The sequence below is a fragment of the Rousettus aegyptiacus genome, unplaced genomic scaffold (genome assembly GCF_014176215.1).
Source record: "Rousettus aegyptiacus isolate mRouAeg1 unplaced genomic scaffold, mRouAeg1.p scaffold_m13_p_11, whole genome shotgun sequence".
In the NCBI taxonomy this organism is placed as follows: domain Eukaryota; kingdom Metazoa; phylum Chordata; class Mammalia; order Chiroptera; family Pteropodidae; genus Rousettus; species Rousettus aegyptiacus.
Genome location: NW_023416286.1, coordinates 37,159,201 through 37,183,961, shown reverse-complemented (window position 1 = coordinate 37,183,961; position 24,761 = coordinate 37,159,201). Strand labels below are relative to the sequence as shown.

At 35.5% G+C, this 24,761-nt stretch overlaps 2 protein-coding genes and 1 pseudogene across 8 annotated transcripts in view; 1 reads left to right on the top strand and 2 right to left on the bottom strand.

Annotated features, from left to right (window-relative positions):
• GTF2E2 (general transcription factor IIE subunit 2) overlaps positions 1-24,761 on the top strand; it is a 90,243-nt gene that overhangs the window by 3,120 nt on the left and 62,362 nt on the right. For all 6 annotated transcript variants that reach the window (XM_036228709.1, XM_016136137.2, XM_036228708.1 and 3 more), the window contains exons 2-3: positions 628-800; positions 20,168-20,259. In XM_036228709.1, the coding sequence (XP_036084602.1) occupies positions 632-800; positions 20,168-20,259 (261 nt within the window). In that variant the 5' untranslated portion in view covers positions 628-631. The remainder of the gene's footprint in view (positions 1-627; positions 801-20,167; positions 20,260-24,761) is intronic.
• On the bottom strand, positions 9,045-9,163 carry LOC118609796 (annotated as a pseudogene).
• On the bottom strand, positions 10,556-20,169 carry SMIM18 (small integral membrane protein 18). 2 transcript variants are annotated; one of them, XM_016136145.2, is made up of 3 exons: positions 17,630-20,121; positions 12,118-12,184; positions 10,573-11,689 (listed from the first exon to the last, which is right to left on the bottom strand). In XM_016136145.2, the coding sequence occupies exon 3, from the start codon at positions 11,650-11,652 to the stop codon at positions 11,356-11,358; it is 297 nt and encodes a 98-aa protein (XP_015991631.1). In that variant the 5' UTR covers positions 11,653-11,689; positions 12,118-12,184; positions 17,630-20,121; the 3' UTR covers positions 10,573-11,355. The 2 variants fall into 2 exon arrangements, with proteins under 2 accessions (XP_036084605.1, XP_015991631.1); XM_036228712.1 differs by lacking the exon at positions 12,118-12,184 and having other exon boundaries at positions 10,556-11,666; positions 17,626-20,169.

The following is a 24,761-nucleotide window of genomic DNA, read 5'->3' as shown; positions in this document are numbered from 1 at the left end:
ATGGTTCTTTTTTTTTCCCACAGTTAGCCTAAATCTGCCTAATTTCTGCCGAGTAGACCTGATGTTATTTCTAGAGTAGCATTGTCCACTAGAAATACAAAGTAAGCTGCAAAAGTGTGAGCCACATATGTAATTTAAAATTTTCTAGTAGCCTTAGTTTTGAAAAAGTTTTTAAAAAGTAGGGAAAATTAATTTTAATCCAGTATATCCAAAGTATTATATCAACATGTAATCTATCTAAAAACCTCATTCGTAATTTTAAAAGTTCCTTCTGTTATGTGTTTTAAATCTGGTGTATATTTTACACTTAGAGTATAACTCATCTCCAGCCCCATTTCAGGTGCTCAGTAAGCACATGTGACCAGTGGCTACCATATTGGACAATGTAGTTCTAGCGCATTAGAGGGTAATTCTGTTTCTCTTTCCTAGTGCCTAGCACAATGCTTGGCACATAATAGGCACTATTTAAAGATTTTTTGATTGAATGAGTAAGTGAATAAATTCAAGTGCTAGAGAACTGGTAAGGGTAATTTTGTTTGGGGAGTAACTTGTTGAGACCTATGGATTTGGCATACAGGTTTGAGTGACTGGAATTTATATTAAACATACTTATATTTATCTTTGCAGCATTATGGATCCAAGCCTATTGAGAGAACGGGAGCTGTTCAAAAAACGAGCTCTTTCCACTCCTGTAGTAGAAAAACGTTCAGTATCTTCTGAGTCATCAACATCATCGTCATCGAAGAAGAAGAAAGCAAAGCTAGAACATGGAGGATCATCAGGCTCTAAGCAAAATTCTGGTTAGTAAAATCGACTATTTAGAACTGTTTAGTTTTATTTTTCAGGAAACCATTTAGTGATGACAAGTTCATTTTTCAGTTCAATGTTCATATTGATAGGCACTTTAAGTGATGGAATGATAGAATTTTTTGTTTTTCAGATATTAATAGTCTTATGTTATAGTTAGAATTTATGTCATTGAGGTTTAATTTACATACCATACAGTTTACTCAAGTATACAGTTAAGATTTTTAGTAAATTTACAGAGTTGTGCAACTATTAGCACAATCCAATTTTAGGACATTTCCATCGCCCCCAAAAGACCCCTTGTGTCCATTTGCAGTCACTCCCTGTTCCCACCCTAGCCCCAGATAACCAATAATCTACTTTCTACCTCTCTATATTTGCCTTTTCTGGACATTTCATATAAATGGATTTGTATAGTATGTGGTCTTTAGCATGTGGCTTCTTTTACGTAGCATCTATTAAGATGATCACGTTCTTGCTCTTTATTAACATGACATATTACATTAATTGATTTTCAGATGTTAAACTAGCCTTGCATTCTTGGAATAGATCTTACTTGGTTATGGTACATAATTCTTTTTATTTGTTGTGGGATTCAGTTTGCTGATATTTTATACAAGGATTCATCCATGTTGTCGCATATTATCAGTAACTCTATTTTTTTGCCGAAGAGTATTCCATTGTATGGATATGCTACAATTTGTTTATCCCTCGCCAGTTAATAGACATTTGTTTTCCTTCCACTTTTTGGCTATTATGAATAGTGTTGCCCTGAACATTCCTGTATAGTCTTTGTTTGTTTGTTTGTTTTTCTCTTGGGTGGAGAATTAAGAGTGAAATTTCTGGGTCCTGTGGTAAGTATATGTTTAATTTTTTAAGAAACTACCAAAATGGCTGTGGCATTTTACGTTCTCACCATCAATGCTTGAGGGTTCCATTTTTTAATTCATGCTAAGATTTGTTATTCCTATCTAAATAGCCATTCTAGTGGATGTGAATTGCTATCATTGTGGTTTTAATATTCAGTTCTTTAATGACCAATGATGTTGGACATCATTTCATGTACTTATTTGACCATTTGTGTGTCTTCTTTGGTGAAATGTCTGTTCAGATTTTTTACCCATTTAAAAATATTGGATTGTCTTCCTATTGATTTATAAGATTTCTTTATATATTCTGGATATAATTTCTTGACCTAATGTCACTTGTGCTCTCAGTGTCACATCTAAGAAATCTTTGCCTAATCTAGGATCATGAGAATTTACTGTTTTCCTCTAAGAGTTTTATAGTTTAGCTCTCACATTAGGTCTATAATATGTTTGAGTTGATTTTTGTGTGTGTGGTTTAACGTAAGGGTCTAAATTCGTCTTTTTATGTGTGGTTATTGAGTGGTCCTTGCATCATTTCTTGAAAACACTATTTTCCCCATTGACTTACATTAATTGGCATCCTTGTTGAATATCAATTGACTATAAGTGAAAGAGTTTATTTCTGGTATCTCAGTTTGGTTCTGTTAATTCACATGTCTATCTTTACGACAGTACCAGACTCTCTTGATTACTTTAGCACTGTAGTTAAGTTTTGAAATTGGGAAGTGTAAGTCCTTCAGTTTTTTTCTTTTCAAGATTATTATTATTATTTTTTTCTTGGATCCTTTGTTTTTCCATATAAATTTTAGGATAATTTCACCAATTCCAGTCTGTAAAAGAACCAGCTGTAATTTTGATGGGGATTACATTAAATCTATAAATCAATTTGGGGAGAATTGCTGTTTTAACAATATTAAATCATTCGGTCAATGAACATGGATATCTTTCCATTTATTTAGATTTTTAATGTATAAATCTTACATTTATTTTGTTAAATTTATTCCTATGTATTTTATCATTTCAATATTGTGAATGAAATTGTTTCCTTCGATTTTTTTGAGTTGTTTATTAGTAGTTTATAGAAATATAATAAACTTTTCTACATTGATCTTGTATTCTGCAACCTTGCGAAACTTGTTTATTATTTCTAAATTTTTTGTGTGGATTTCTTAGGATTTTCTACATACAATAGTATGTATCTGTGAATAAGAACAGTTTTACTTTGTCCTTTCCAATACGAATGCCTTTTATTTTTCTTGTCTGGACTGGGTAGTATAATGTCGAAGAGAAGTAGTAGTGAGAGTGAACAACTTTGCCTTGTTCTGATCTTAGGAGAAAAACATTCAGTTTTTCATCAATATGTGTGATGTGGGATTTTTGAACAGAGAGATGGGACACAGAGGCTATAAGCAGGAAGCAGTGTTTATTGATGCTGGCACCAGCTCAGCGGATTCTTATCCAAAGGCTGAGCCCCAATTGTAACATAACGGGCAATTTTATACAGTCTTGTCATTCCTACACAGCTACAGATATAAGGAAGAACATTGATTGGTTGGCAAGCTATGAGAAAATTTCTGTTAGCCAGAGAGTCCTTGGAAGGTGGGGGCAGTCAGGAACGAACTCATTCGAGCAGGAAATGGCCTGGCAAGGTCAGGCTGCCGCATTCCCTCCTTTGATGCTCAAACTTGGGACTGGGTCTGAGAGCATCATTTCCTTCTTCTAATTTTTAGTATAGAGGCTAAGTACTTCCATAGCTTTTGCTGCAGGTTTTTTTTTTTTTTTTTTTTTACTATAGCCTCTATGAGGGAGGTGGTTGACCAGATACCAAGAGGCAATAGGCATGAGATGACGAGGCAGGTTCCAAGGAGGAGGAGTACTATCCCAACTAAGGTCTTAAAGCCACTGAAAGTGGAGAACCAGCCTACAAAGAGACTACCAGGGTCCCATCCTTTCCAACTTTGGACGGGCACATGAGCTATTTTCCTAATATTAGTAGCTATGGCAGTCACAGCTTTGCCATTGTCATCTCTTTTGAGGCAACAGTCAGTCTGCTTAAACTGTCCACACATTCCTCCATCTTCTGTTAATAGATAATCTAAGGCTGGGCGGTTTTGGCAGATAGCTGACTGCATCTAGGATTGTTGCCTGGCTAAAAGCTCTAAGGCAGTTTCAGTCTCATTGGTTATGATCTTAAGAACTGCTTCTAATCTAATGATTTGGTTGAGCATGTATATAGGGGTCCAGTAACTCCAGCTCCCATCTGGGGCCCAAGTTGTGGGGCCATAGTATTGGATAATATGGTGGGGTGGCCACTTATCTTCCCACCTCATTTGTTGTCCCTCTATTTCAAGTGATCTCTTAGTTCTGGCCTTTAAATTTTGATATAGGGGAACACCTAGCTCATTTCCTCCTTGGTCAGGTAGAAGGAAGAAGCCAGACTGAATGCGCCCAATGGTGCAACTTCTGTTCCAGTTCATCAGAAGTTGAGTAAAAGTCCACTTTCCACAAATCCAGAGGAGCCCATCAAGTGCTTTCTAGCTTTCGGGGCTTTTGGAATTGAGTTTTTCCCAGAATGTGCTGATAGCTGGGATAGCGTGTAAAGGGTTAGGGACTGTGCCATCCTCTGTAGTACAGTTTGTGACACTTAAGTTTTGGTTGAGAGAGTGGCCCGAGGAGGAGTTAGCTGCAGTATTATTGGCCCAATCTCAGGAAGCAGCCTTGTGCCACCAGTTTAGGTGTGTGTGATTTAAAAATAGCATTTTTTAACATGGAGTTTATCCAACCCACTGAGTGTATCCTGGACCCATCCAGCTAAGACATTCTTCCCCTACCACTTCTGAGGAGAGGACCCATTTCTGGGGTCAACCCTCTTTGCGGTGAGCCACTGTGTAGTTCCACTGAAGGAGGTAAAAGGTATCTAGGCTTGTTCCCTTCCAAGGCCAGTGTTCACTCATGAGTGCTGCTCCAAGTTCATAGGCTATCTTTCCAGCTAGGTCAACAAAGAGGTTCTTCCCTAGGGTTGGGAGGTCTAGGTTTTGGCCCAAAGCTACCTTTAGCTGATCATACATTTGTGGGCTTTGGGGCCTATAAGATGGTGTAGGCTTAGGTGTGGTCGAACTACGCAGCCCATTGGACAGTTTCTCTGACTGCTGGGCCCTCTGTATGGTTATGGACCTTTCCCCCGCTTGAGGTCTATCACCACCACACCCAGGTTTTCCTTAATTTTTTAGGCTGTTGGCGGGATTGACCACTCTCAGATCTAACCTTTATGTATCCCATCCAATATTGGAATCCCCAGTGTGTGAAGAGTGTGGCGTTTAGGGCATATCCTTTGGGTACGCTGGTTACAGAAGTGAAGCCAGTGGCAATGTTGGACCTTATCCTGTACCTTTGCATGCAATGGGTACAAGGGGAAGAAGAAGTGGGGAGACTGGTTCCATACACATGATGAGGTAGGAGAGGCAAGAAAAGAGCCTTTAGGGGTGCCATTCTGATTAGACATCGTCCTCAGGCTTCTGCTGCATGTAGATTGGTCAGCTTCCGACGTGACCAAAGTGGGGCTGACGTCTTACCCTTGGTCTTTTGGTACAGTCGTTTTTTTTTCCAGAGGGGCTCGAAGGAGTCTGGAACACATTTCTGCTTTGCAGCAGCAGGTTTAAGTCTGCCGTGATGTTTCCAGGGCATTATTTCAGCAACCTGCAGTGAGGGTAGACAAAATACAGTAAAAGGGCCTCTCCACAGGGGTTTTAGGGGCCAAATGTTCCAGTCCTTTACCCAAACAGTGTCTCCTGGCTTAAAGGAGTGAACTTCAGTAGTTAAACTGACAGGGAGCCTTTCCCTAACCCATTGGTTGAGAGTCTGGAAGGTGGTCCCTAGGGCCGGAAGCTCTTGTCCCAGAGTCAATTCACTTGTTTCCTTGAGGTCTCTTTGTAGTCCTTTGATGAGTGGTGGTAGTTGCCCATATAGGAGCTTGTAGGAGGAAAACCCAGTCTTCTTGGTTGGGGCCAACCTGATTCTTAATAGTGCCATGGGGAGGACTTCGTCCCAATGTAGATGTGTTTCCTGACTTAGTTTTCCCAACTGAGTCTTAAGGGTCCTGTCCTGAACCCTGTGGTCGATAGGCAGTATGCAATTTCTGTTAAACATTTAAATTCTTAGCTAGTAGCAGCACTATTTCTGCTACAAAGGCTGGCCCGTTATCTGAGCCACTGGTAATTGTTAGGCCAAATTGTGGAATAATTTCTCAGAGGAGCAGTGTGGCTACTTTTTGCATCTTCTCAGTTCGGGTGGGGTAAGCCTCTTCGTAACCAGAATAGGTGCATGTAAAGACCAAAAGATACTTGAGGTTCCGTGATCCAGGCATTTTAGTGAAGTCTACTTTAAGTTCCTCAAAGAGAGTGCCACCAATACTTTGGACCTCCGATGGGGCACATAGCCCTTGCCTAGGGTTGTCGCGGGCGCAGACCTCACACTATTCACACACCGCTCAGGAGATGCTAGAGAGCCAGGGGACGTACAAGTATTGGCTCAGAGTGTTTTCTAGAGCAATGCTACCAAGGTGAGTCCTTTGGTGAAACTGCTTGACAAAAGCTGGGGCTAGAGCTTCCACCATCCACAGGGCGGAGGCTCTCCTTTTCAGTCTTAAGCTAGGCTTCTTCTTGAGGCGAGTACTTGGGGTTCCATTCGGCTAGGGGATTGAAAACAGGGAAGCAGTTAGAGCCATAGGGCTGGCCATTTTCTCGGGTGCTGCCGATTTGGCAACATGGTCTGCCCTGCAGTTGCCCCGGGCTGTTAAGTTGTCCCCTTTTTGATGTCCTCTGCAGTGCATGACTACTACTTTCATGGGGGCCTACACAGCATCTGAGAGTTCTAGAATTTCTTTTCCATATTTTATGCCTTTTCCCCCTGAATTGATTAGACCCTTTTCTTTGTACAGGACTCCATGTACATGGAGGGTCAGTCTGTATATTAGCACACACTCCTGCTGCCAGCTGAAGGGTGCAGGTCAAGACAATGATTGCTCTGCCTTCTGTGCTGAGGTTCCCTTAGGCAGAGGTTTTGCTTCAGTGGTAGAATGTAGGGTCACCATAGCATATCCTGCAAAGTGTTCTCCTCCCCTCACAAAGCTGCTACCATCAGTGTAATATTCTACATCAGGGTCCTTGAGGGGCTGGTCTCTCAAATCGAGTTGGCTGGAAAACTTCATCCATGACTTCAATGTAATTGTGGTCTGGCTGGCTGGACCCAGTGGGTAGCAAGGTGGCTGGGTTCAAGGTTTTACTACCTCTAGGCAGATTCTTGGATTCTCGTGTAACATCCCTTGGTATCTGACCATCTGGGCATTGGTTAGTCAATATTGTTACATGTACTCCAGTAATGTTATTATTGAATGTGGTACTCGAACTGTTAGTTCTTGCCTCATAGTCAGTTTGTTGGCCTCTGACACAAGGAGAGTCCTGGCTGTGAGTGCTCACAAGCAGAGTGGCCAGCCCTAGGGAACAGAGTCAAGCCACAGGACAGTGCCAAGATCCTAGCAGTTGGGTTAAGAGCCCTACTGCGACACCTGTACACTCATGTACGTACAGAAAGATTTGGTTAAATATGGGAATCCTAGTCGGGGGGCGTTTGTGAGTGCCCATTTGATTTCTTCAAAGGCCTTCTGTTGGGTAGATTCCCAGAGGCTCCACGTTCTTCCTCCTTTGTGACTTCATAGAGGGGTTTGGCCAGGATGGAGAAATTAGGTATCCAGATTCTACAGAAGCCAGCTGCTCCAAGGAATTTACGGACTTGTCACCGAGTGGTAGGGATGGCGATTGAACAGACTGTTTCCTTTCTGGGCTGAGTTGGCATTGTCCCTGTGACAGGTGGAAGCTGTGGTATTTGACTCTTTCTTGGCAGCTTTGAGCCTTCCTTTGAGAGACCTCATAACCCACTTCCCAGAGGAGATTGAGGAGTAGATGCCTTCCTTCTGTGCATTCCTCATAGGTCTTTCCTGCAAAGAGGAGGTCATCTACACACTGGAGTAACGTACAGCTGTGTTGGTCTGCCGGGAATGCCTTTAAACCTGAGGCTGGAGCTGTCCTGAAATGGTGGGGGAGTTCTTGAACCCTTGAGGTAGCTATGTCCATGTTACCTGGCCCTTATTTCCGCTTTTAGGGCTTTCCCATTGGAAGGCAAAGATTGGCTGACTTCTGGATCTGTTGACAGCACAGGCCTCTGTTCCTTTAACTGCCCTCAGGAGGGCACCAAGGCTCAGGCTAGGAGGACCCTACAGTTCTCCTTTAGGCAGACTCTCAATCAAGGGGGTCGGGTGCGAACTACTGTCTCCCAGCAATCGTCATAAGGGAATTGATCTGGGTGGCCTGGTTGACTGGTAATGACTTGAGACCTTTGCAATGACTTCCCTTTCGAGAGCTCCCTCTGCTGGCCACCCAATGCCAAAAGAGGGCCAGTTGATCTCACAAAAGGTACGGAAATAGTGGGGTGAGTTTAGCTCCATAATCTCCTGAATAACTCTTTTTGAAATTCTTAAGCATATGACCTAAAGTTGTCTGCTCAGTTGTCTACCCATCCTTCCACCCATGGTCGATGTCGCACAAGCACTCAGAGATTTGCTTCGCCAGCCTTTGGCCACTCCCCTCGTGAGGTTCTTAGCAATCGTACAGGAGGTATAAACCCCCTGCTCGGATCGCTGGAGTAGATTCCTCATGGAGATACAGTGACACCACCCTAAGCCGTATGAGGTTCGCCATGGACCCACATATAGGGACCCAACTCTCGCTTCGTAGGAAGGCCACGTATTAGTCACATGCAAATGCACACCATACATACTCCACCCTCCGCCCTGTATACCTGAGAGGTCATTGTTTCCTCTAATAAATGTAATCGGGTGACCTTGGGAGTTGAGCAGACTCCCCTTCTGTCCTCTAATGGAGGCTGTTCCTGGGACCCAGGTCCTTATCACTCGGTTGGATGGTGCTCTCCGGGTTCCATTGTGCTCTCGGAGCCGCTACCCTGGTCTGCTGGAAGAGTTGTCTTCCTCTACAGACAGTAGGTCTCCTGGTGCACTAGGTGAAGTCCACTTCTCCCAGTATCCTGAGGGCCAGACCCCAAAGACAAGGGAGGTGAAAAACCTCTGTCTCTGTATCCTGGACAAGCCCCCAGAAATGTTGCGGGATTCTCTGAGAGATGAGACACCAAGGCTATAAGCAGGAAGCAGCGTTTATTGATGCCAGCTTAAAACAACAGAAGTTTGTTTCTTTCATACCACATGTTTATCATGTGTTGGCAGGAGTCTGAGCTTATTATAGTCACACAGGGGCCCAGGCTTATAGAGTGCTGGTACTTTATTTATTTTATTATTTTTAATGCCTATAGCACCTGGTATTCCTAGGTGGCCTCCCATTTAAGTACTAACCAGGCCCGACCCTGCTTAGCTTCCAAGAGCAGACAAGATCAGGCTCATTCAGGATGGCATGGTTGTAGACTGTGCTGGTACTTTAAATGTTGGTTTCAGTGCTGGGAGAAAGAGAAATCTGGAAGATCTTTCCTGGCAGTTAAATGTTCTGGCCTGGAGGTGACACGCATCACTTCCTTTCACCAGTCGTTGGCTAAATCCAGTCACAGGGCTATACCCAGCCACAGGGGTTTTTTTTGTGCTCAGAAAGAGAGCTGCATATATTGGGTATAAATACTAAAAACTACCATATAATCCTAGTTCATGTCACTATCATTAGATTTCCCAATTAGTTGTTTACCAGGTCTTCTGGTTTAGCTTCTCTGCTGTCCATTCTCTGTATCCTAGTCAGTGCTTTTTCTGTTCATAAATCTGATGATGTCATCACTTATAGTGATCGTCATTGCTTTTCTGATAAAGTCCATCTTTTCCTACCTGCTCTAGTTTCCACTCTCTTTTATGCCCGTATCTTACTCTTCTTCTTGTACTCTCTCTTAGTGATACTGACTTGTAGCTCATCTAACATGTTTTGCTCTCTTTTTTGCCTCTTGGCCTTTGCTCATATTCTTTCCTCTAACTGCAAATTTTTTCTTACCTACTTCCCTTTTTCTTATGGCTCACTCCTATTTTTTTGAGCCTTAGCTTAAAAGTTATTCTCACTTTCCTACTTGAATTCAGTGCTGAGCCTTTGAATTTTCACAGCATTTTCCAACTTTCTAAGTTACTGTGTGCCATTGTAATACTGTGATTAGTTATTTGCCTCCTATCCCTCATATATAGAAGCATTCAGTACATGTCTGTTTAATGGGTAAGTAAATTACAGGGTAAGGTAGGGAAAATTGGTAGTGTTCATTATCAGAAAATTTAGTTATTAAAGGACCTGTATCCTTTCCATTCATGGCAAGGACCCTAAAGTTTACTGTTTTTAAAAATGTGGTTTTAACAGTGCTCAGAATAGTTCCTGGTTACCAAAATATTTTGTATACCTAGGTTTCACAAGTCCTTTGAAAGTTGGTTTCATTACTTGTGTTTGTTTCTAATGTTAGGAAAAAAACAAAAACTAAGTATTTTGTGGAAAAGCCATTTCAGACTGGCACTTAAGGTTTTCTAAATTGAAAATGAGATTTTTCACATATCAAATATGTTCTATTTTGCCATAATTTTCATTAGTTTCTTAATCTGTTGACGTGCCACATTTAGTTAAAGGCTAGTTCCAATTTTTTTTTTGTTAATTTTAGTAAAGCTGTAGTAAACATCTTTGTATCTTGAGCTTTTCTCTTTAGAACTAATTTTTCGAAAAATTTTCAGGAGTTGCATTTCGGGCTTAAGGGCATTTATAGTGGTTAAGAACATGCTTTGGCTTGCTCTTTGGTGGTAGCAAATAATCCTAGGGATATAAAATATATCTGTACAGCCCTTGGAATTCCAAGAAATAAAAGTGCCATATTTCTTAATAGGTGTCGAATGGTCCTATTTTTTGACTTTTTTTTTTTTTTTTTTGCATTCTTTTCTACATTGGGTATCTTAGCCCTGTGAGTGTGAATGTGAGAAGTAAAATGAAAGCACAAGCTCAAGAAATGAAATTTATTGATGTGCTAGTAAGTTTTAGTTTGAAAATAGCTTGCCTTTCTTAGACCAGGTATTTCAACAGTCCATTTTATGAAAATTTTATGCAAGTATACTTCCGACCTTTCTGAGTATTTGGAGACTTTTTCACACTAATCCTACATAAAACTTAAGTCTTTAAAAATGTGTATGTTATCTCCAATAAACTAGAAAATGTTGCTTTTTAATAAAGACTTTATAAGTGGAAGTATTTTACTTTGGATCTAAGTAAGCATTAAATAGCATTTTTATTATCAAAACATATAGGGCACTATATTTTTTAGTCCATATGATTTGTTTAAGTATCGCTTATTTTGGCATCATTAGCCTTGCTTATGTTTTCGATTTTACCTTTTGCTGTTTAATATTGACTTCTAGGAATCTTTCATCCAGTTTTTGAAGTGTCATTTTAAATAAATTAGTAAATTATTCACATTTATGTAGTTTTACTGTATATTTAATGAAATGATACGCACACAAAGTACATATTTTTCTCTTCTGTTAGAAACAATTTTGATCAAAGTCAGTCAATTTTGTAATAATAGTTGGCCTCAGAAAAATTTTTTTCTCAATAGTTGAAGGCTGTTTTCAGAGATTTTGTTCACCTTATTTAGAGTGCTAGACCACTTCAGTTTCACGTTTTCTGATGTTGTCCATCATACTTCTAAGAGGGTTAGGTTCACTTTTCAAGTCTTTCACAGTTTTGTTTTTTACGCAGCAACAGCAGTCAAGCACTTCATAAAGGAAAGCTAGTACCACTAAAGATACCACTGTAAATATAAATAAAAGCAGAATGACGAAGCAGGCAGTGTTCCAGTTATCATGGAAAGGGTAAATTTTTTGAACTTGAAAACCAAGGTACTGATAAACAGATGTAGTGGTTTCATTCCAGAGGCTGGAGCTCAAAGAGGCCATTCTTAGAGATTTCACTTCTTATATTGCTCTTTTGGATCTGTAAAAAAGTGGAACATGAATGTATGTAACCAAAGTACAGATTTGTCAATTCAAATCTCAGTTTTAACTAAGATTTGTTAGTGAATTTGTAGAGGCAACTCGTGTCTTTTTTCCTATCAGAATGGTATTTTTAAATTGATTTAATAAAGTAATTTAAAAATAAATTTAGTATTAACTTTTTCTGTATACCAATGTATTCTGTAAACCATCCTATATATTTTTATGTATATTAGTCATTAGACAAATACATATTTTTAAGACTTATACATAGACATTAACTGCTAATGGAAGGGGGAAAAAGGCAGCTGAATTGGTTTAAAATTTGACTAAAGCAGTGGTCTACAAGAAATCTTAACATTTTAAGGCCATGTTTTGGAAATTGCCTCCAGAAAAGCTATTCCCATTACCCTTGTGGATCCTTCTTACCTTCTTGGGTCAGTGTATTTACGTCTTCTATCTCCTTCCACTCCTTTAAACTTCAAGGACAGGTTACCTGAATCAGGAAATAGTGGCCGAGTGAAAATAGTAGAGAAAGAAAAGTCAAAGTTGCCTATGAAAAGACCTTAATCTTTTAAGGATTTTTTTGTTGTGTATATGATAATCTCAAATGCTTAATATAACTAAATGACCTAGATACATGAACAGTTTAAAAACAAATTTAGTGCCTAAGATATCATTTATTAAATTATTATTCCATTTCACAGTGAGTTATTAAGTCTTGCTCTTGTTGACCTGATATTTGTTAGGCCTTAAATGGGACCATGAGGATTAAAGTTTTGATAGCAGTAAAAATGATAGAATGAATTTTTATTAATCTTGATCTTTCAAAAATATCTCTTTAAACTTATTTTTAAAAATTATAAAATATCTATAAACTAAGAAAATCTGAAAATAAGAGGAAAAAATATATCACTAATTCAATGATCGTCAGTTTATATGCTTTCTTTTATGAAAGATGACTTATTTTGTTTGCTTTTTTCCTCTACATAGTCATAAAGACTTTAATTTATTCTTGTAAACAGATGTTTATTGATTACCTACTGTGTACCAGTACTTTTCTAGGTGCTGGAGATAACTTGTGTGTGAGAGTGTCATTTAAAGAAAACTTAAGGTGGTGCAGAAGTATAAAAGTATAATGAATCCCCATATGCTCATAATACAACTTCATTTAGCAGCTCTTGGCCAGTTTATAGCTCTACCCACTGCTGCCACCCCATGGATTATTTTGAAGAAAATCCCAGACATTATGTTAATTAATCTTGTAGAAATCTCAATATAGACCTCTTAAAAGGTGAGGACCCTGTTTTTAAACATAACCATAATATTTTCACATCAAAAAAAAAAAAAAGATTAAAAAGTGGCTTAAAAAAATCCAAAGCCATAACAATATAATTTCTTAGATTTCTTTGTTTTCTTTAAAGATATCATTTTAAAACTTTAGAGTTGATAAATGAATCTTTTCTAAGGTTTTTGGTTTCTTAAATCAGATTTGCTTGGCAAATCACTTTACCTCTCTGGATGGACTTTGTTCCTCCTTTTGTGTATTTTGAAGGTTAAATTGATGATGAGGCCAGATATAAAAGACTTAAATTAATTTTTTTTTTTTTTTTTGGATTTAAGAATTTTTCAGTTTCATGGTGCTTGGTGATCCTTCATCTTGAAATGAAGGATAACTAATGGATATTTATCAGTTGCTTCTATTCTGAGACATATAGAAATACATTGTAACACAGGTATGCAACTGCTCATTACATTACATTATTTTCAGACTATGCTTGGAGACTCAGCCTTTCAAAGTTACCCTCTTTTATCTTTGAATTTTTCTGTTGTGAGTGTATTATAGAAAGCAGTGCTACTATGTTACACAACTCTAGGGAACACCATTCATGTTGTGTTATGGGGGTGTTATTCATGCAGAATACAATGTAAGTGATGCCTCTTGGAGTTGTGTAATGTGGAATGTTCTGACAGGTTATCCTTCCAACCTCTGCATTGTTGCTGCCTCTGATTTTAATTACTCTGCACACAAATAGTCAAGTAACCCATACAAACTGATTCAAATGGAGACAAAAGTCTTTTTTGACCCAGTCTTCCTAATAATGTGTGTAGGTGCACACATACACACAAATGTGTATAAAAAGTTCATCTTTGGAACTCCTTTAAGATTTTAATCACTGCTAAAAATGCAGATATTCTTGGGAGGGGTAACACCATTGTTGCAATTATTTTTACTTCAGTGTGAATGAGTTTGTCATTTTTGAAAAGCAGCGCAAACAAAGAAAGGAAGAAGAATATGACCTTGGGGAAATAAGATACAGTGCCACTTACCGTGGGTAGGTAAAGAACAGAAAGAATTGCTTGAGAGTCTCTAATAATTTTACCTGGGCTAACTAACCTAGGACCTCTCCAGCATAGATGAAAATATTCTTAGACTTTCCGTTAAGGCCTTGTAGGTTGATTCCTTTATAAAATATGGGGATGCCTTTTGAAGGATTCTTTTCTAAATCTGGCATTAGAAGTGACTGTGGAGGTGGGGCAGTGATAGGGAGGGAAAAGAGAGGTTTCCCTCTGTTTCCACATTATGCCACTCAAATTAGTTTAATCTACCTTATTAACTTAATTTAAAATGTTTTACTATTAATTTCAGAAATACAGCAATTTTAACTAAAAGTTAAAAATTAAAAGCTTCACTCAGAATCTTGTCTCTTAATAAATCAGACTTTTAATTTTCCTAGAATTGGCTATATTAATTTATAACTCATGCCTTGTTGAAATTACACTGACGTTATTGGTGTATTAATCATGAATAGGCCTCTTTATTTGTATCGACTTTAAAATTGGGGAGAAGTTGTAAAGACTGATAATATAAGTTAATTTCAAAATGAAATCTTAAAATGATTAGAAAATTGGTTTAAGGAAGTTCATATTCTATTTATTTTTGAGGTACAAGTAAACTGCTTAAAACTTTTTCAGGCTCCCATGCCGTTAGAAAAATAGATGGACAGAAAGGCGAAAAGGAGGGGAAAAGGTGGGGGCATGCAGACAAGTACACAACTAAATTTAGTTACTTGAAGTTCACTTCTACCCATCAAAGACTATTCTTCTGGTTAAAATTAATATAGAATATCAACACAATTCAATATTATGCATCAGCGAGGTAATTGTGTAGTGGTGTGGAAAGATTTTTAGGATATGTTAAGTGCAGGACAATATGTTACGGGAGAAATATATATTTTTATTTGCTTGTATCTGCACAAAAATCTTGGATATACAAGAAATTAATAACAATGATTACTTGTGGGATTGGTTGGAGAGTAGAATTGGTGGACAGGGATATGTGTGAGATTTCTCAAGATATACCTTGTAGCATTTTAGTTTTTGAACCATTTGAATATATTACTTACTCAAAACCCAAACTAATATATTTAAAAGTATCCCTTGTCTTTAGTTTTTAAAAGTCTGTTATATATCTATTTAATACATTTATTGAGTTTTCTGGAATACTTCTGAAAAAATAAAATTAGGATTAGTAAACACTTATTTTGATTACACTTTGTACTTTACACACAAATGTGCTTATAATAATTCTTGCAACGATGACAGTGGATAGTAGTGTATACCACCTGCCAGGGCACTTGTAAGCTTTGCTAGAAGCATATAAGCAGTTTAAGAAAGAGTATATACATGTCAGGTTTATGTCGTAAATGATGGCAGTTTGCCTCTTGTGAGTGTATTGATAACTGATGAGCAACTCAGAACATTCATTCTTTAGTTAGCTTCTGGGAACATTTGAAAAAAATAAATCCTTGTAATATGGAGTCATTTTCTACTTCACATTTAATGCAGTTTATTCTTTCAAAATATGGCAGAGCTTTAGTAATTTTTTGTGTTAAATTTAGGGTAAAGTCTAAGATTTACTTTGATGGATTAGATATACTTACACAAGCAGAAATATATTTACCATTAGGATTTTTTTGTATCGAGACTATTTTTGAAACTAAAATTTAAATCTATATCAAGGAAATGCTGTAAACATACCTTATGCAAAGTAAAAGAAAATGGTAAAAAAAAAAAAAAAAAGGAACTGTCTGTATTTTCAATCTCTCATAGCCCCTTTAAAATTTCATTACAGGAATGGGAAGTTTTAAAGTAAATACCATATTTTTTTAGTTGTAGTTTTTTAATGAAATACTCCCTTCACCTATTTTTCCTCCCATTTCAAAACATTCTAGTGAAATATTTATGGGGTTAAGACTTGGAACCGTTTTGGAACTTTTAATTGCCAGATCAGAAGAAAATTATGCTTTTGCTGTATTTATGGTAAAAGCCCTTGAATTGAATTTTCTAGTGCCTTTAAGCATATTACTTTGAAATATGATCAATTAATCATAATGCCCTTTAAATATAGAGCAGTTCACTCAGCCCTGCATCACCGAGTTAGGCCATGCGTCTAGTCAGTTCAGTGAAACAGCAATGAGCCTCCATCTGTGCTAACTATAGATGTATTACCAGTAAAACAAAGGCTGTTTATAGTGTTAAAATAATGTGGATGGTAGAGGTTTCTGTTTACAATTTACCTGAAATTTGAATTACAGGTTAACTCTTTTATTTGACAGAATTGTTTTTATTTTACCTGAGACTTTTTTTTTATACTTCGTATAACAGGAATGTTTTCTAGGTAACTAACCCCATTGTGTTGAACCTGGGAGATCTATCTTCTTACAGCAACCTTTGGGCCTTGTAAGGGATATTTTGCTCATATTAGCCGAACACTGGCTAAAAAAAATTGAGTAAAAATTATGAAAAAAATTCTTTAAAATTTAAGTACATTTAGCAGCAAAGAAAAGGGAAGCTGGATCTTTAGGTCAGCATGTATAGGTAATAATAGCCTGGAACTCTAGCATCTGTTAAATAACAATAATTTTTATACTCGAATATTTTAAAATTAGAAATTTGGTTAGCAGTTAGTTGATAACTAATTTTTAGTAGGCACGAATGCTTACTCTGAGCCATGAAATAATCTTATTACCTAGAAAGGAACCATACTCTCCCCCAATTCTGAGGACATTTTTATTTTAAAACATAGTTTATCAAAAAGACTTATTCTATATTTATTTGGAGGATCAGTTTAAGAATAATTTAACATTATATTGAAATTATGGTGATAAATATTTTTTTGTCATACAAAATGAAAGTGTTTAAAAAGGTTTTCATTTAATTAGCATAACTTGTATATTATACTATAGATTTAAATTTTCACTGTAAGGAATTATTTTAATTAAAATGTTACGGAAGTCTGAAGTTCTATAAGTGCTGTCTTTAATTACAGTGTAATGCATACTACGTAAAGGTACTTCATTGTCTTTTTATTTTTACATAAAAGTTACATTTGTAATTTCTCAGCATTCTCTGCATCTACACTCAAAATCACATAAAAAACAATTCAAACTATTTCCTCATATTTGTTAAAATATAACAAACTTTCTTGTGATTGCTTTTTTCTAGCTAATATAATTTGCCTATAACAGAAAGCTTTAGTCCAGGATTAGCTTTTAGTCTAGGTTTTTCTTTAAGAAAAATCCTTTGTTTAAGACAGACCAAACTGCCGAAACGAAATAGCTCAGAGAAATTGAAATTAGCAAGTTAACCACTTAACATCAAATGCTTATGGTTTACTCTAAGGTCTAAATATACATCAGGTTCATAGAAAATAGCATGAATTTTCTGTTAAGGCACAGATGGTAAGGCTGCTTATCAAATAGCATAAGGCAGTCTTCATATTTTTATAATAAAATCCTACCAAGCAATGAAATGAATACATTGCTTTTTTTGGTCTTTAGTAGGAACAAAGCTTTCTGCTTGATTTTTATAGCAAAATATTTTTATATTGCATCATAAGGACATGTATTGCTAAATGAAAAAGATGTTATAAACCTACCTCTCGTCTGAAAGGCTGCTGTTGAAGCGATGGTATCGTCTGTTTGTAATGCAGTCTAGTGCACAGCCAAGATGGAGCGGTGCTTCTATTGGCTGAACCACAGTGCAGCTGACAGTTTCTTCTACATTCATTTACATTAAGTCTTGCCACCCTTAAGAGTAAATCATTCATAAACTTGAGTAGAGCTATCTGAGATATCAACTGTCACCCCTTTTTCTTGCCTTATTTTTTGTCCTTAAGTGGAATTACTGCGTAGGAATTTGTGAGTTAGCAACAGATATTTTCTTGGTGTTTATAAATTTTCAGATCCTTCTGTGAGTATTTCAGTGCCAGGGCTAGAAGATGATGTCGAGAGAGGTAGTAACCTAGGAAACAAACAGGTTTATCAGCTTTACATTTCCTCCAGGAAATGTACATAAAATCTCCTAAAGATATTTTCTCTCCTTTAAGTGCTTGTGTTTTATATGTCTTGCCCTCTGGGAGTGATTATTTCCATGTTGTAGTTTGATTTAAGAGAGATTCTGAGGGAAAAGGAATAAGGTTTTCAGCTTTACTAGTTAGGAGAATGTTAGTTTTGGTAGGTACACTGCCTACATTAAGAAAGCAGTCTATGAAATTTAAATGGCAAAAGAATCCTCAGTCGGATGTTTAGAGACTGAATATTTTTTTTTAGATGGTGTATTAAAGTTGTGGTCTAAGCATAACAAAGTTTTTAATTACGAGAGTGGCTATTTTAACAATAGCAGGCTGTGTAATGCTTTCTCTGCAGACTTATTTTTAGATAAATCAGCACTTAAGTTTCTGGGGCCATTAAAATATCAATACCTGGAAGTTTTCCCTTCCTCTCTTCCTCTCTCCCTCCTATTCATTTATTCATTTGTTCAACGTTTATTGAGTGTTTACTATGCCTGGCATTGAGTTAAATGCTGGAGACCCCGTGGTAAACAAAATTGTTTGTGATTCATGATTGGCCATTTGCTACTAACTTATTTGTTATCCGTTTTTCATAGTCTTCCCATTTAGTTGTTTATATGTGACAAACTTAACATTTTACTAAAGTTAAACAAGAAAATATGTAGATTTCTGTACTCTGATAAAATAGCCAGTTTCAGATGGAATAATCTCAGTTAAAGACTACTTAGTTAATAATTCTTTTACAAGGTATTATCACAGGGTTTACAACTGGATATGAATCTGTATTTTGCCACTTACTGTGTTCTTATGTTTAAAAGTAGATAATATCTCTCATAGGATTTTGGGGAGGGATTAAATGAGAAAATCTTTTAGCATGGCTTTTGGCAAATAGTAAGTGTTTAATAAAAGTTTATATTATTGTTGTGAGGGTCCTAAACATCTTGAAAAATGAACCATGACAAAGCATGAAGGCACACCTGTAAGGTATTTTTAATATCATTATTTTGGGAGGCTCTGGATATAAGAGCTTTAATGTGTCAAGTAACTTGTCAGATTGTAACAAAGTTATTTTTAGAAGACAATGGCATATGAAGTCTCATTTTAGTTTCAAATATATTTTTTTCACTAAACAATGTCAAAGGAGTATTATGTTCTCATCAAGAAGCTGTTCTTTTGGATCTCTGACAATTGTTACATTTGTCTTGCAGTTCTTCTAATGCATTCTTTTGCTTAAATTGTTATTACCAAGCTGGTGCCAGATATTGACATGCCCCTCTTTTATTTAACCTCTTTTGTTTGTCAGCCACATGGGAGGGAACTTTATACTATCTAATCTGATGCCTTACTAATAGAAGTACTTTTGAAATGTTTTCTTAGTATTTATGATGAAATTTTTAAACCTGTTTTTGCCTGTGATTAATAGAATGCATTTATGATGCAACAGTAGCATTAGGGTTTCTGCCTGTTAACAGTTAACATGCAACAAAATGATAGCTGTTCTGAAACAAATTATCTTCTATACAGATTACTCCTTGTTTTATGCTATCATTCTTTATAAGCATCCATGTTTACACAATGGAAGTGCCTATCATTTTTTATTTCTAGTTAAATGCTAATGTTTACTTTAAAACTTATGGTATTCTTGATTAATTTCTATTCCCATTTAAGTTGATAAGCAGAAGTTGATGTAATAAGTAATAAATTGAACTTTTTAATCCCTCAGAGTAATCCATTCACTTCTTATAGTTTTAAGTTTGTTAGAAAAGCACTATAGATCATATTGAGATTTGTATTGTCTTATTTAAAAAGGCTTGCTTCTAATTATGGGGGAAATCTAATCAGAATTAAGGAAAGAGTGAGATGAAGGTATTTATTAAAAGAAATGTATTTTAATGCCTTTGTGTTATTTATACTTTGTTCCCGTTCTAGCAACACACTGGATAGTTTATTCCACACTCAAAGATTTTGAATTCTTTACCAAAATTTTATAGGATAGAAATCACTAGGTAGAAAAACTCAAACAAGAAAAATCTTTATCAGGGTTAAAATCATCTTAGCTGCTTAAAAGTCATAATTATATCTAATGTGAAAATGTTGTAATTGTTTTTTGAACTTCATTTTCAGATCATAGCAATGGATCATTTAACTTGAAAGCCCTATCAGGAAGCTCTGGATATAAGTTTGGTGTACTTGCTAAAATTGTGAATTATATGAAGGTAAGTACTTTTCTCAGATAAAAAGCCTCTACTTTTTTGGCAGAAGAAAGAGATTGGGATTTTTGGAAGTAAATTTTACAAAATTACATATTTCAATATGTAGTTTATTGTATGCCTATTATACCTCAAAAAAAAAAAAACTAGAAATATTTAATGCTTTAAGCTTTTTGTATCAAATTAGCATTGCATTGAGTCACCTAGGTATCTTTAATTTCTATTAATTCAAGGACACGATTTAAGCCCCACATATAACATAATAAAATTGTGCTCAGGCAGTAGATAAAGTCACTCTTAGTCAATACCTGCTTGCAAAAGATACCTGCTTGTAAAAACTATAGGAAGAGGTAAATGATTTACAGGCTATTCCATTGATGTGAGAAGTGAAAACTATACAGTTTAGGCATTTCAGGCAGATGATGATGGCTTTTCTACATCTTGGAGAAGATTCTATACAGAGAGTTATTGAGAGTCTTAGAAAAACATCGACTCACAAAATCATTAGAATGTAACGTTTGATGGAACGTTTAGTAATTTTTTTTTTTGAAGTTTTGGTAAGACATTTTAGCTTTACTAAAATCTTTGAATCTTTAATTTATCAATGTAAACTTTTATAGTTAAGATGGCCAATTGATTTCATATTTGCCCCCTCCTGGTAAACTCTTATTCCCATTTAGATAATTCCTGCACATGGTAAACAATTGTTAAAACTGACTCTATGCTATTTGTAGTGGTAATGGTGGGAATACCCAGAAAGAAAAAGATATGCCCTCATGGTTTTTAGTCTATTGAGGGAGACTGACATTTAAATGTCTTCTTTTTACTGCTTTGCTAATAATTTTTACTTATCTAAATGACCCTTATTTATAACTTTGTATATCTAGGATAGTTTTCTTCAAAATTTTACTGGTGTTCCCTAAAAGAATTTTGAAAAACTGTATGCTTTTGCAGACAATTAACTACTACAATTTTTCAATAAGTTTATACTGACAAAAGAGAATTTCTGATATATTGTACTATTTCAATAAATTATATCACTCTTAAATTTATTGAAGGGACTCTAAATAGCATTATTAATTTAAAAATATAAAAACAAATTTCAGTGGTTAGAAATTTTATTTTCCTTTTGAACTTGTTTGTTCTATTACTCTTGTAGGATAATGTTATGTATTTTTTAAATGCATTGTTATGCTTGAAAATCTTTTATTAATCATCTATCAAACTTCTTTGCCACAACAATATGTATATAAATTTAAATGAACATTTTTCCTGCGACTGTAGGCTCTAAGTATTAAAAATATTTTCTGATAATTATCAGTTGATTAGAATAACTTACATATGTGAAAATTGATGAAAATTCACTGTGTATATAATTAAATAGAAATCCATTTTTAAATGAAATTGATGGAGCTATCTTTTTCCAGTAGTTTTTGTAGCTGGAGATGTATATTAATTATTGATAGAATGAAACAGGATTTGGCACCAGTTTCTGGTCTTACTTTTAGACTTTGTAGGTTTAAGTGCTGAGAAATAAATGGTCATATAAGTTGTTCATTCTAATGGAAGTTTAGTGATAGCAGAACCTTCCAGGTTATTTGCCAGAAATCACTTAGTAATTTATCATCAAGCATCCATCAGTTGACAATTCTATTAGGTCCTCCTTCAGTTTTGTTGAAAGCAAAAGAATGTGAACCACCTAAGGTACCAAAGGATTTGTTACCTGGTCCTTAACTATTTACTTTGTTAGTTTCTAGGAAGTTTATCAAAACAGCTTTATCAGGATTTGGCAAATGTCTGTTATATTCGTTCCCCCTCTTCCCCTGTAGGCACTTTCTTTAATCTGATATATTCAGAAGTGGTTGAGAAAATATTATTTTAGTATACTTTTGCTCATGTAATTTTTTTCATAAAATGCTTTTATGTGTATAAATATACTTTTGTCAAAACTTTGAGTTGAAGGTTTAGCTTATTCAGTTTATGTAAAGTATCAGTTAACAAAGCTAGTCTCCATTGTCAAATCAACCAGCTATATCAAACTTGTTTTTTTTTTTTTTTTTTTTATCATGGAATATCTTTTAAGTTTATGTGTCTTCCAATGCTTGTATCTTCTCCTTTTTGATATTCAACTTTTGAGTATAAATAGAAGGGAATGATTCAGAAATAACTTCATTAATAAATAACTTTATTTTGGGGTAATTAATGCAGGAGAAGGATACCTATTGTTAAAAGTGAATTGATCTTAAAGCTAGCTGTGATTGTTTTTTAAATAGAAGGTAGAAATATTAAACTTTAAAAGCTGTAATGAAAATTGACTAAATGAGAACAAAAATTTCATATGATTTGACAAAATAGATTTTAACTACCACATTAAATAATTCACACTTAATTTAAAATAGTTCCTATACAGTTTTTGAAAGGTTTTTGGAACATAATTTGAAAAGTTTGGTAGTTCTGGAAAATATTTGTTACATTTAAAAGAATCAACCTCCTTAATTGATTTGCTTCAGTTCTTTAGATGTGCTTTTTCTTTAAGCTAATAAATATTCAAGGAATGAGTTTCGAGAATTGCAGAAGAGAATTACTTATACTTAAAACTTGAAAAAAATCTAGTTTTATCATTAGATATTTCTTACCAATGTCTTCTTTACTTTGTTCTTATTATACACTCCCCAAAGAGCATTCTTGGATAGCATGGAGTTGTGGACTGTGTGGAGATGGAAGAGACAAAGTTCTTTAAAGAAAACTGCTCTCAATTGTCTATGAACTATAATGTATCAAGAATTTAGAATGCCCTAGCAGGGGCCAAAATATCCTATTAACTCTTAGATGTATGTAAAACTGGAAAAGAAAAAAAGCCCTATAGTAGTAATCTGTGACACCTCAGTTATCATTTATGAAGGCTTCCCCCAAATAATGTTTTTTGACATTCTTTTCTTGGGTCCATACAGTTTATTACATCTCCAGGCAATGCATTATCAATTTTGGGTGGAGGCAAGAGTTTTACCTCTCTTTTTTTGTTGTTGAAAATAGGGGAGGGTATATTTTCAAATAGAATATATATGGAAAATGATCTGTAAACCGATGCTTGGAAAGTCTTCAACTGTCCCTTGTGTACTCTTTTTGAAGATCTGATCAAACCAAGAACTTAGCAAAAAAAAAAAAAAAAAAAAAAAAAAAAAGCAATAGTAAAAGCTCGTAGTTTCTTCATTTGCTTATAGAGAAACTCTTTGTCAATGAAAATTATTTAGAAATTATATGGAAAAAGTTCAAGGAGTACCATCAGGCTACTGTTTGAGATACATACAATGCGATTACAGGAAGAAGTATAAAATGGAAAAATTAAAAGCAGATACAAGAACTTCAAAATCATAATACTCAGAACATTTGGCACAGAGACAAACTGCCCAGCACATCTCACTAGCTCCCAAGATGGTTATTATTATATCACAGCCTAGTAGTTTATAGCAGTAACTGAGACATCAGAAAGATTAAATTATATTCGGTCAACCTATTCGACAACATAGAAAAATTTTATGCCCCATTTTAGAAAGATTTTTATTGAAACAATTAATGTAAAACAAATTTAATTGCTTAAAAGAGTAAGTCAAAAAAAAAACCACTCTGAGTTATCTTAAATTCCCTTATGAAGGACACCTCTTTCTTCATATGAGACACCGATTTAGTTCTTGGATAACAAATAATAGTACACATTATTTTTGATAGAATGATTTTTCTATTGTTCTCATCATTATCTCTGTGTGGATGTATCTCAGTTATATAAAACAAGTTGAAAAATTTGGTTAGTTTGGTTTATTCTAGCTCAGTGGTTCTCACAATGTCATTTTCCAATCAGGTATCAGCATCACTTGGGACCTTGTAAAGTGCAAATTCGTGGGCCCCTTCCTAGATCTGTTGAATCTGAAACTCTGAGAGTTCAGCTCAACAGTCCATGTTTTAATGAGCCCTTCAGATGACTGATGCATGCTAAAATTTGAGAACCACTGACTTAACTCTTGTCAATTCTGATAATTATGTTTGAGTTTAGAAACTTCAAAGTCCAGAGAGATTAAGTGACTGGCTCATAGGTGCAGAGCTAGTCAAGAACCTACATTTATTTACAGCTTTAAAGTATTTAAATTCTATATCAATGTCTCATAAATACGGGTATAAAAATACCTTGCAAAACATTGTTATACCTTCTGCTCACATGTTACCTAATCAGTAAGTTGTGCATATAATAAGTCAGAAATAATTGTCAGAAAATTTGTTTAGAACAGAGAACAATATTTTCGTCTTTATATATTTTGCCCAATTTATTATTAGCTTATTCTTTTTGCATGTGTATGTGTGTGGTTCTTCCTTCCCAGAAAGGATATCAGTTCTAATGCAAGTCAGTGACGTAAGTAGATTTCAGTTTTTTTCTTTGATTTTTTTTGTTTTTAAACCATCTCCAATTAGGCATCTTGTTCATAAATGAGCAGAAGAATCAGGGAAAGGATCCTTTA

Bases quoted from the DNA above. Each gene is read 5' to 3' on its own strand.
- SMIM18 (XM_036228712.1), bottom strand. From the start codon at position 17,800: ATGAATGATTTACTCTTAAGGGTGGCAAGACTTAATGTAAATGAATGT. The intron at 11,667-17,625 runs GTTTATAACATC...CAATATAAGAAG, and splicing joins GCCTTTCAGACGAGAGGTAG to TGAAATCTCTAAGAATGGCC.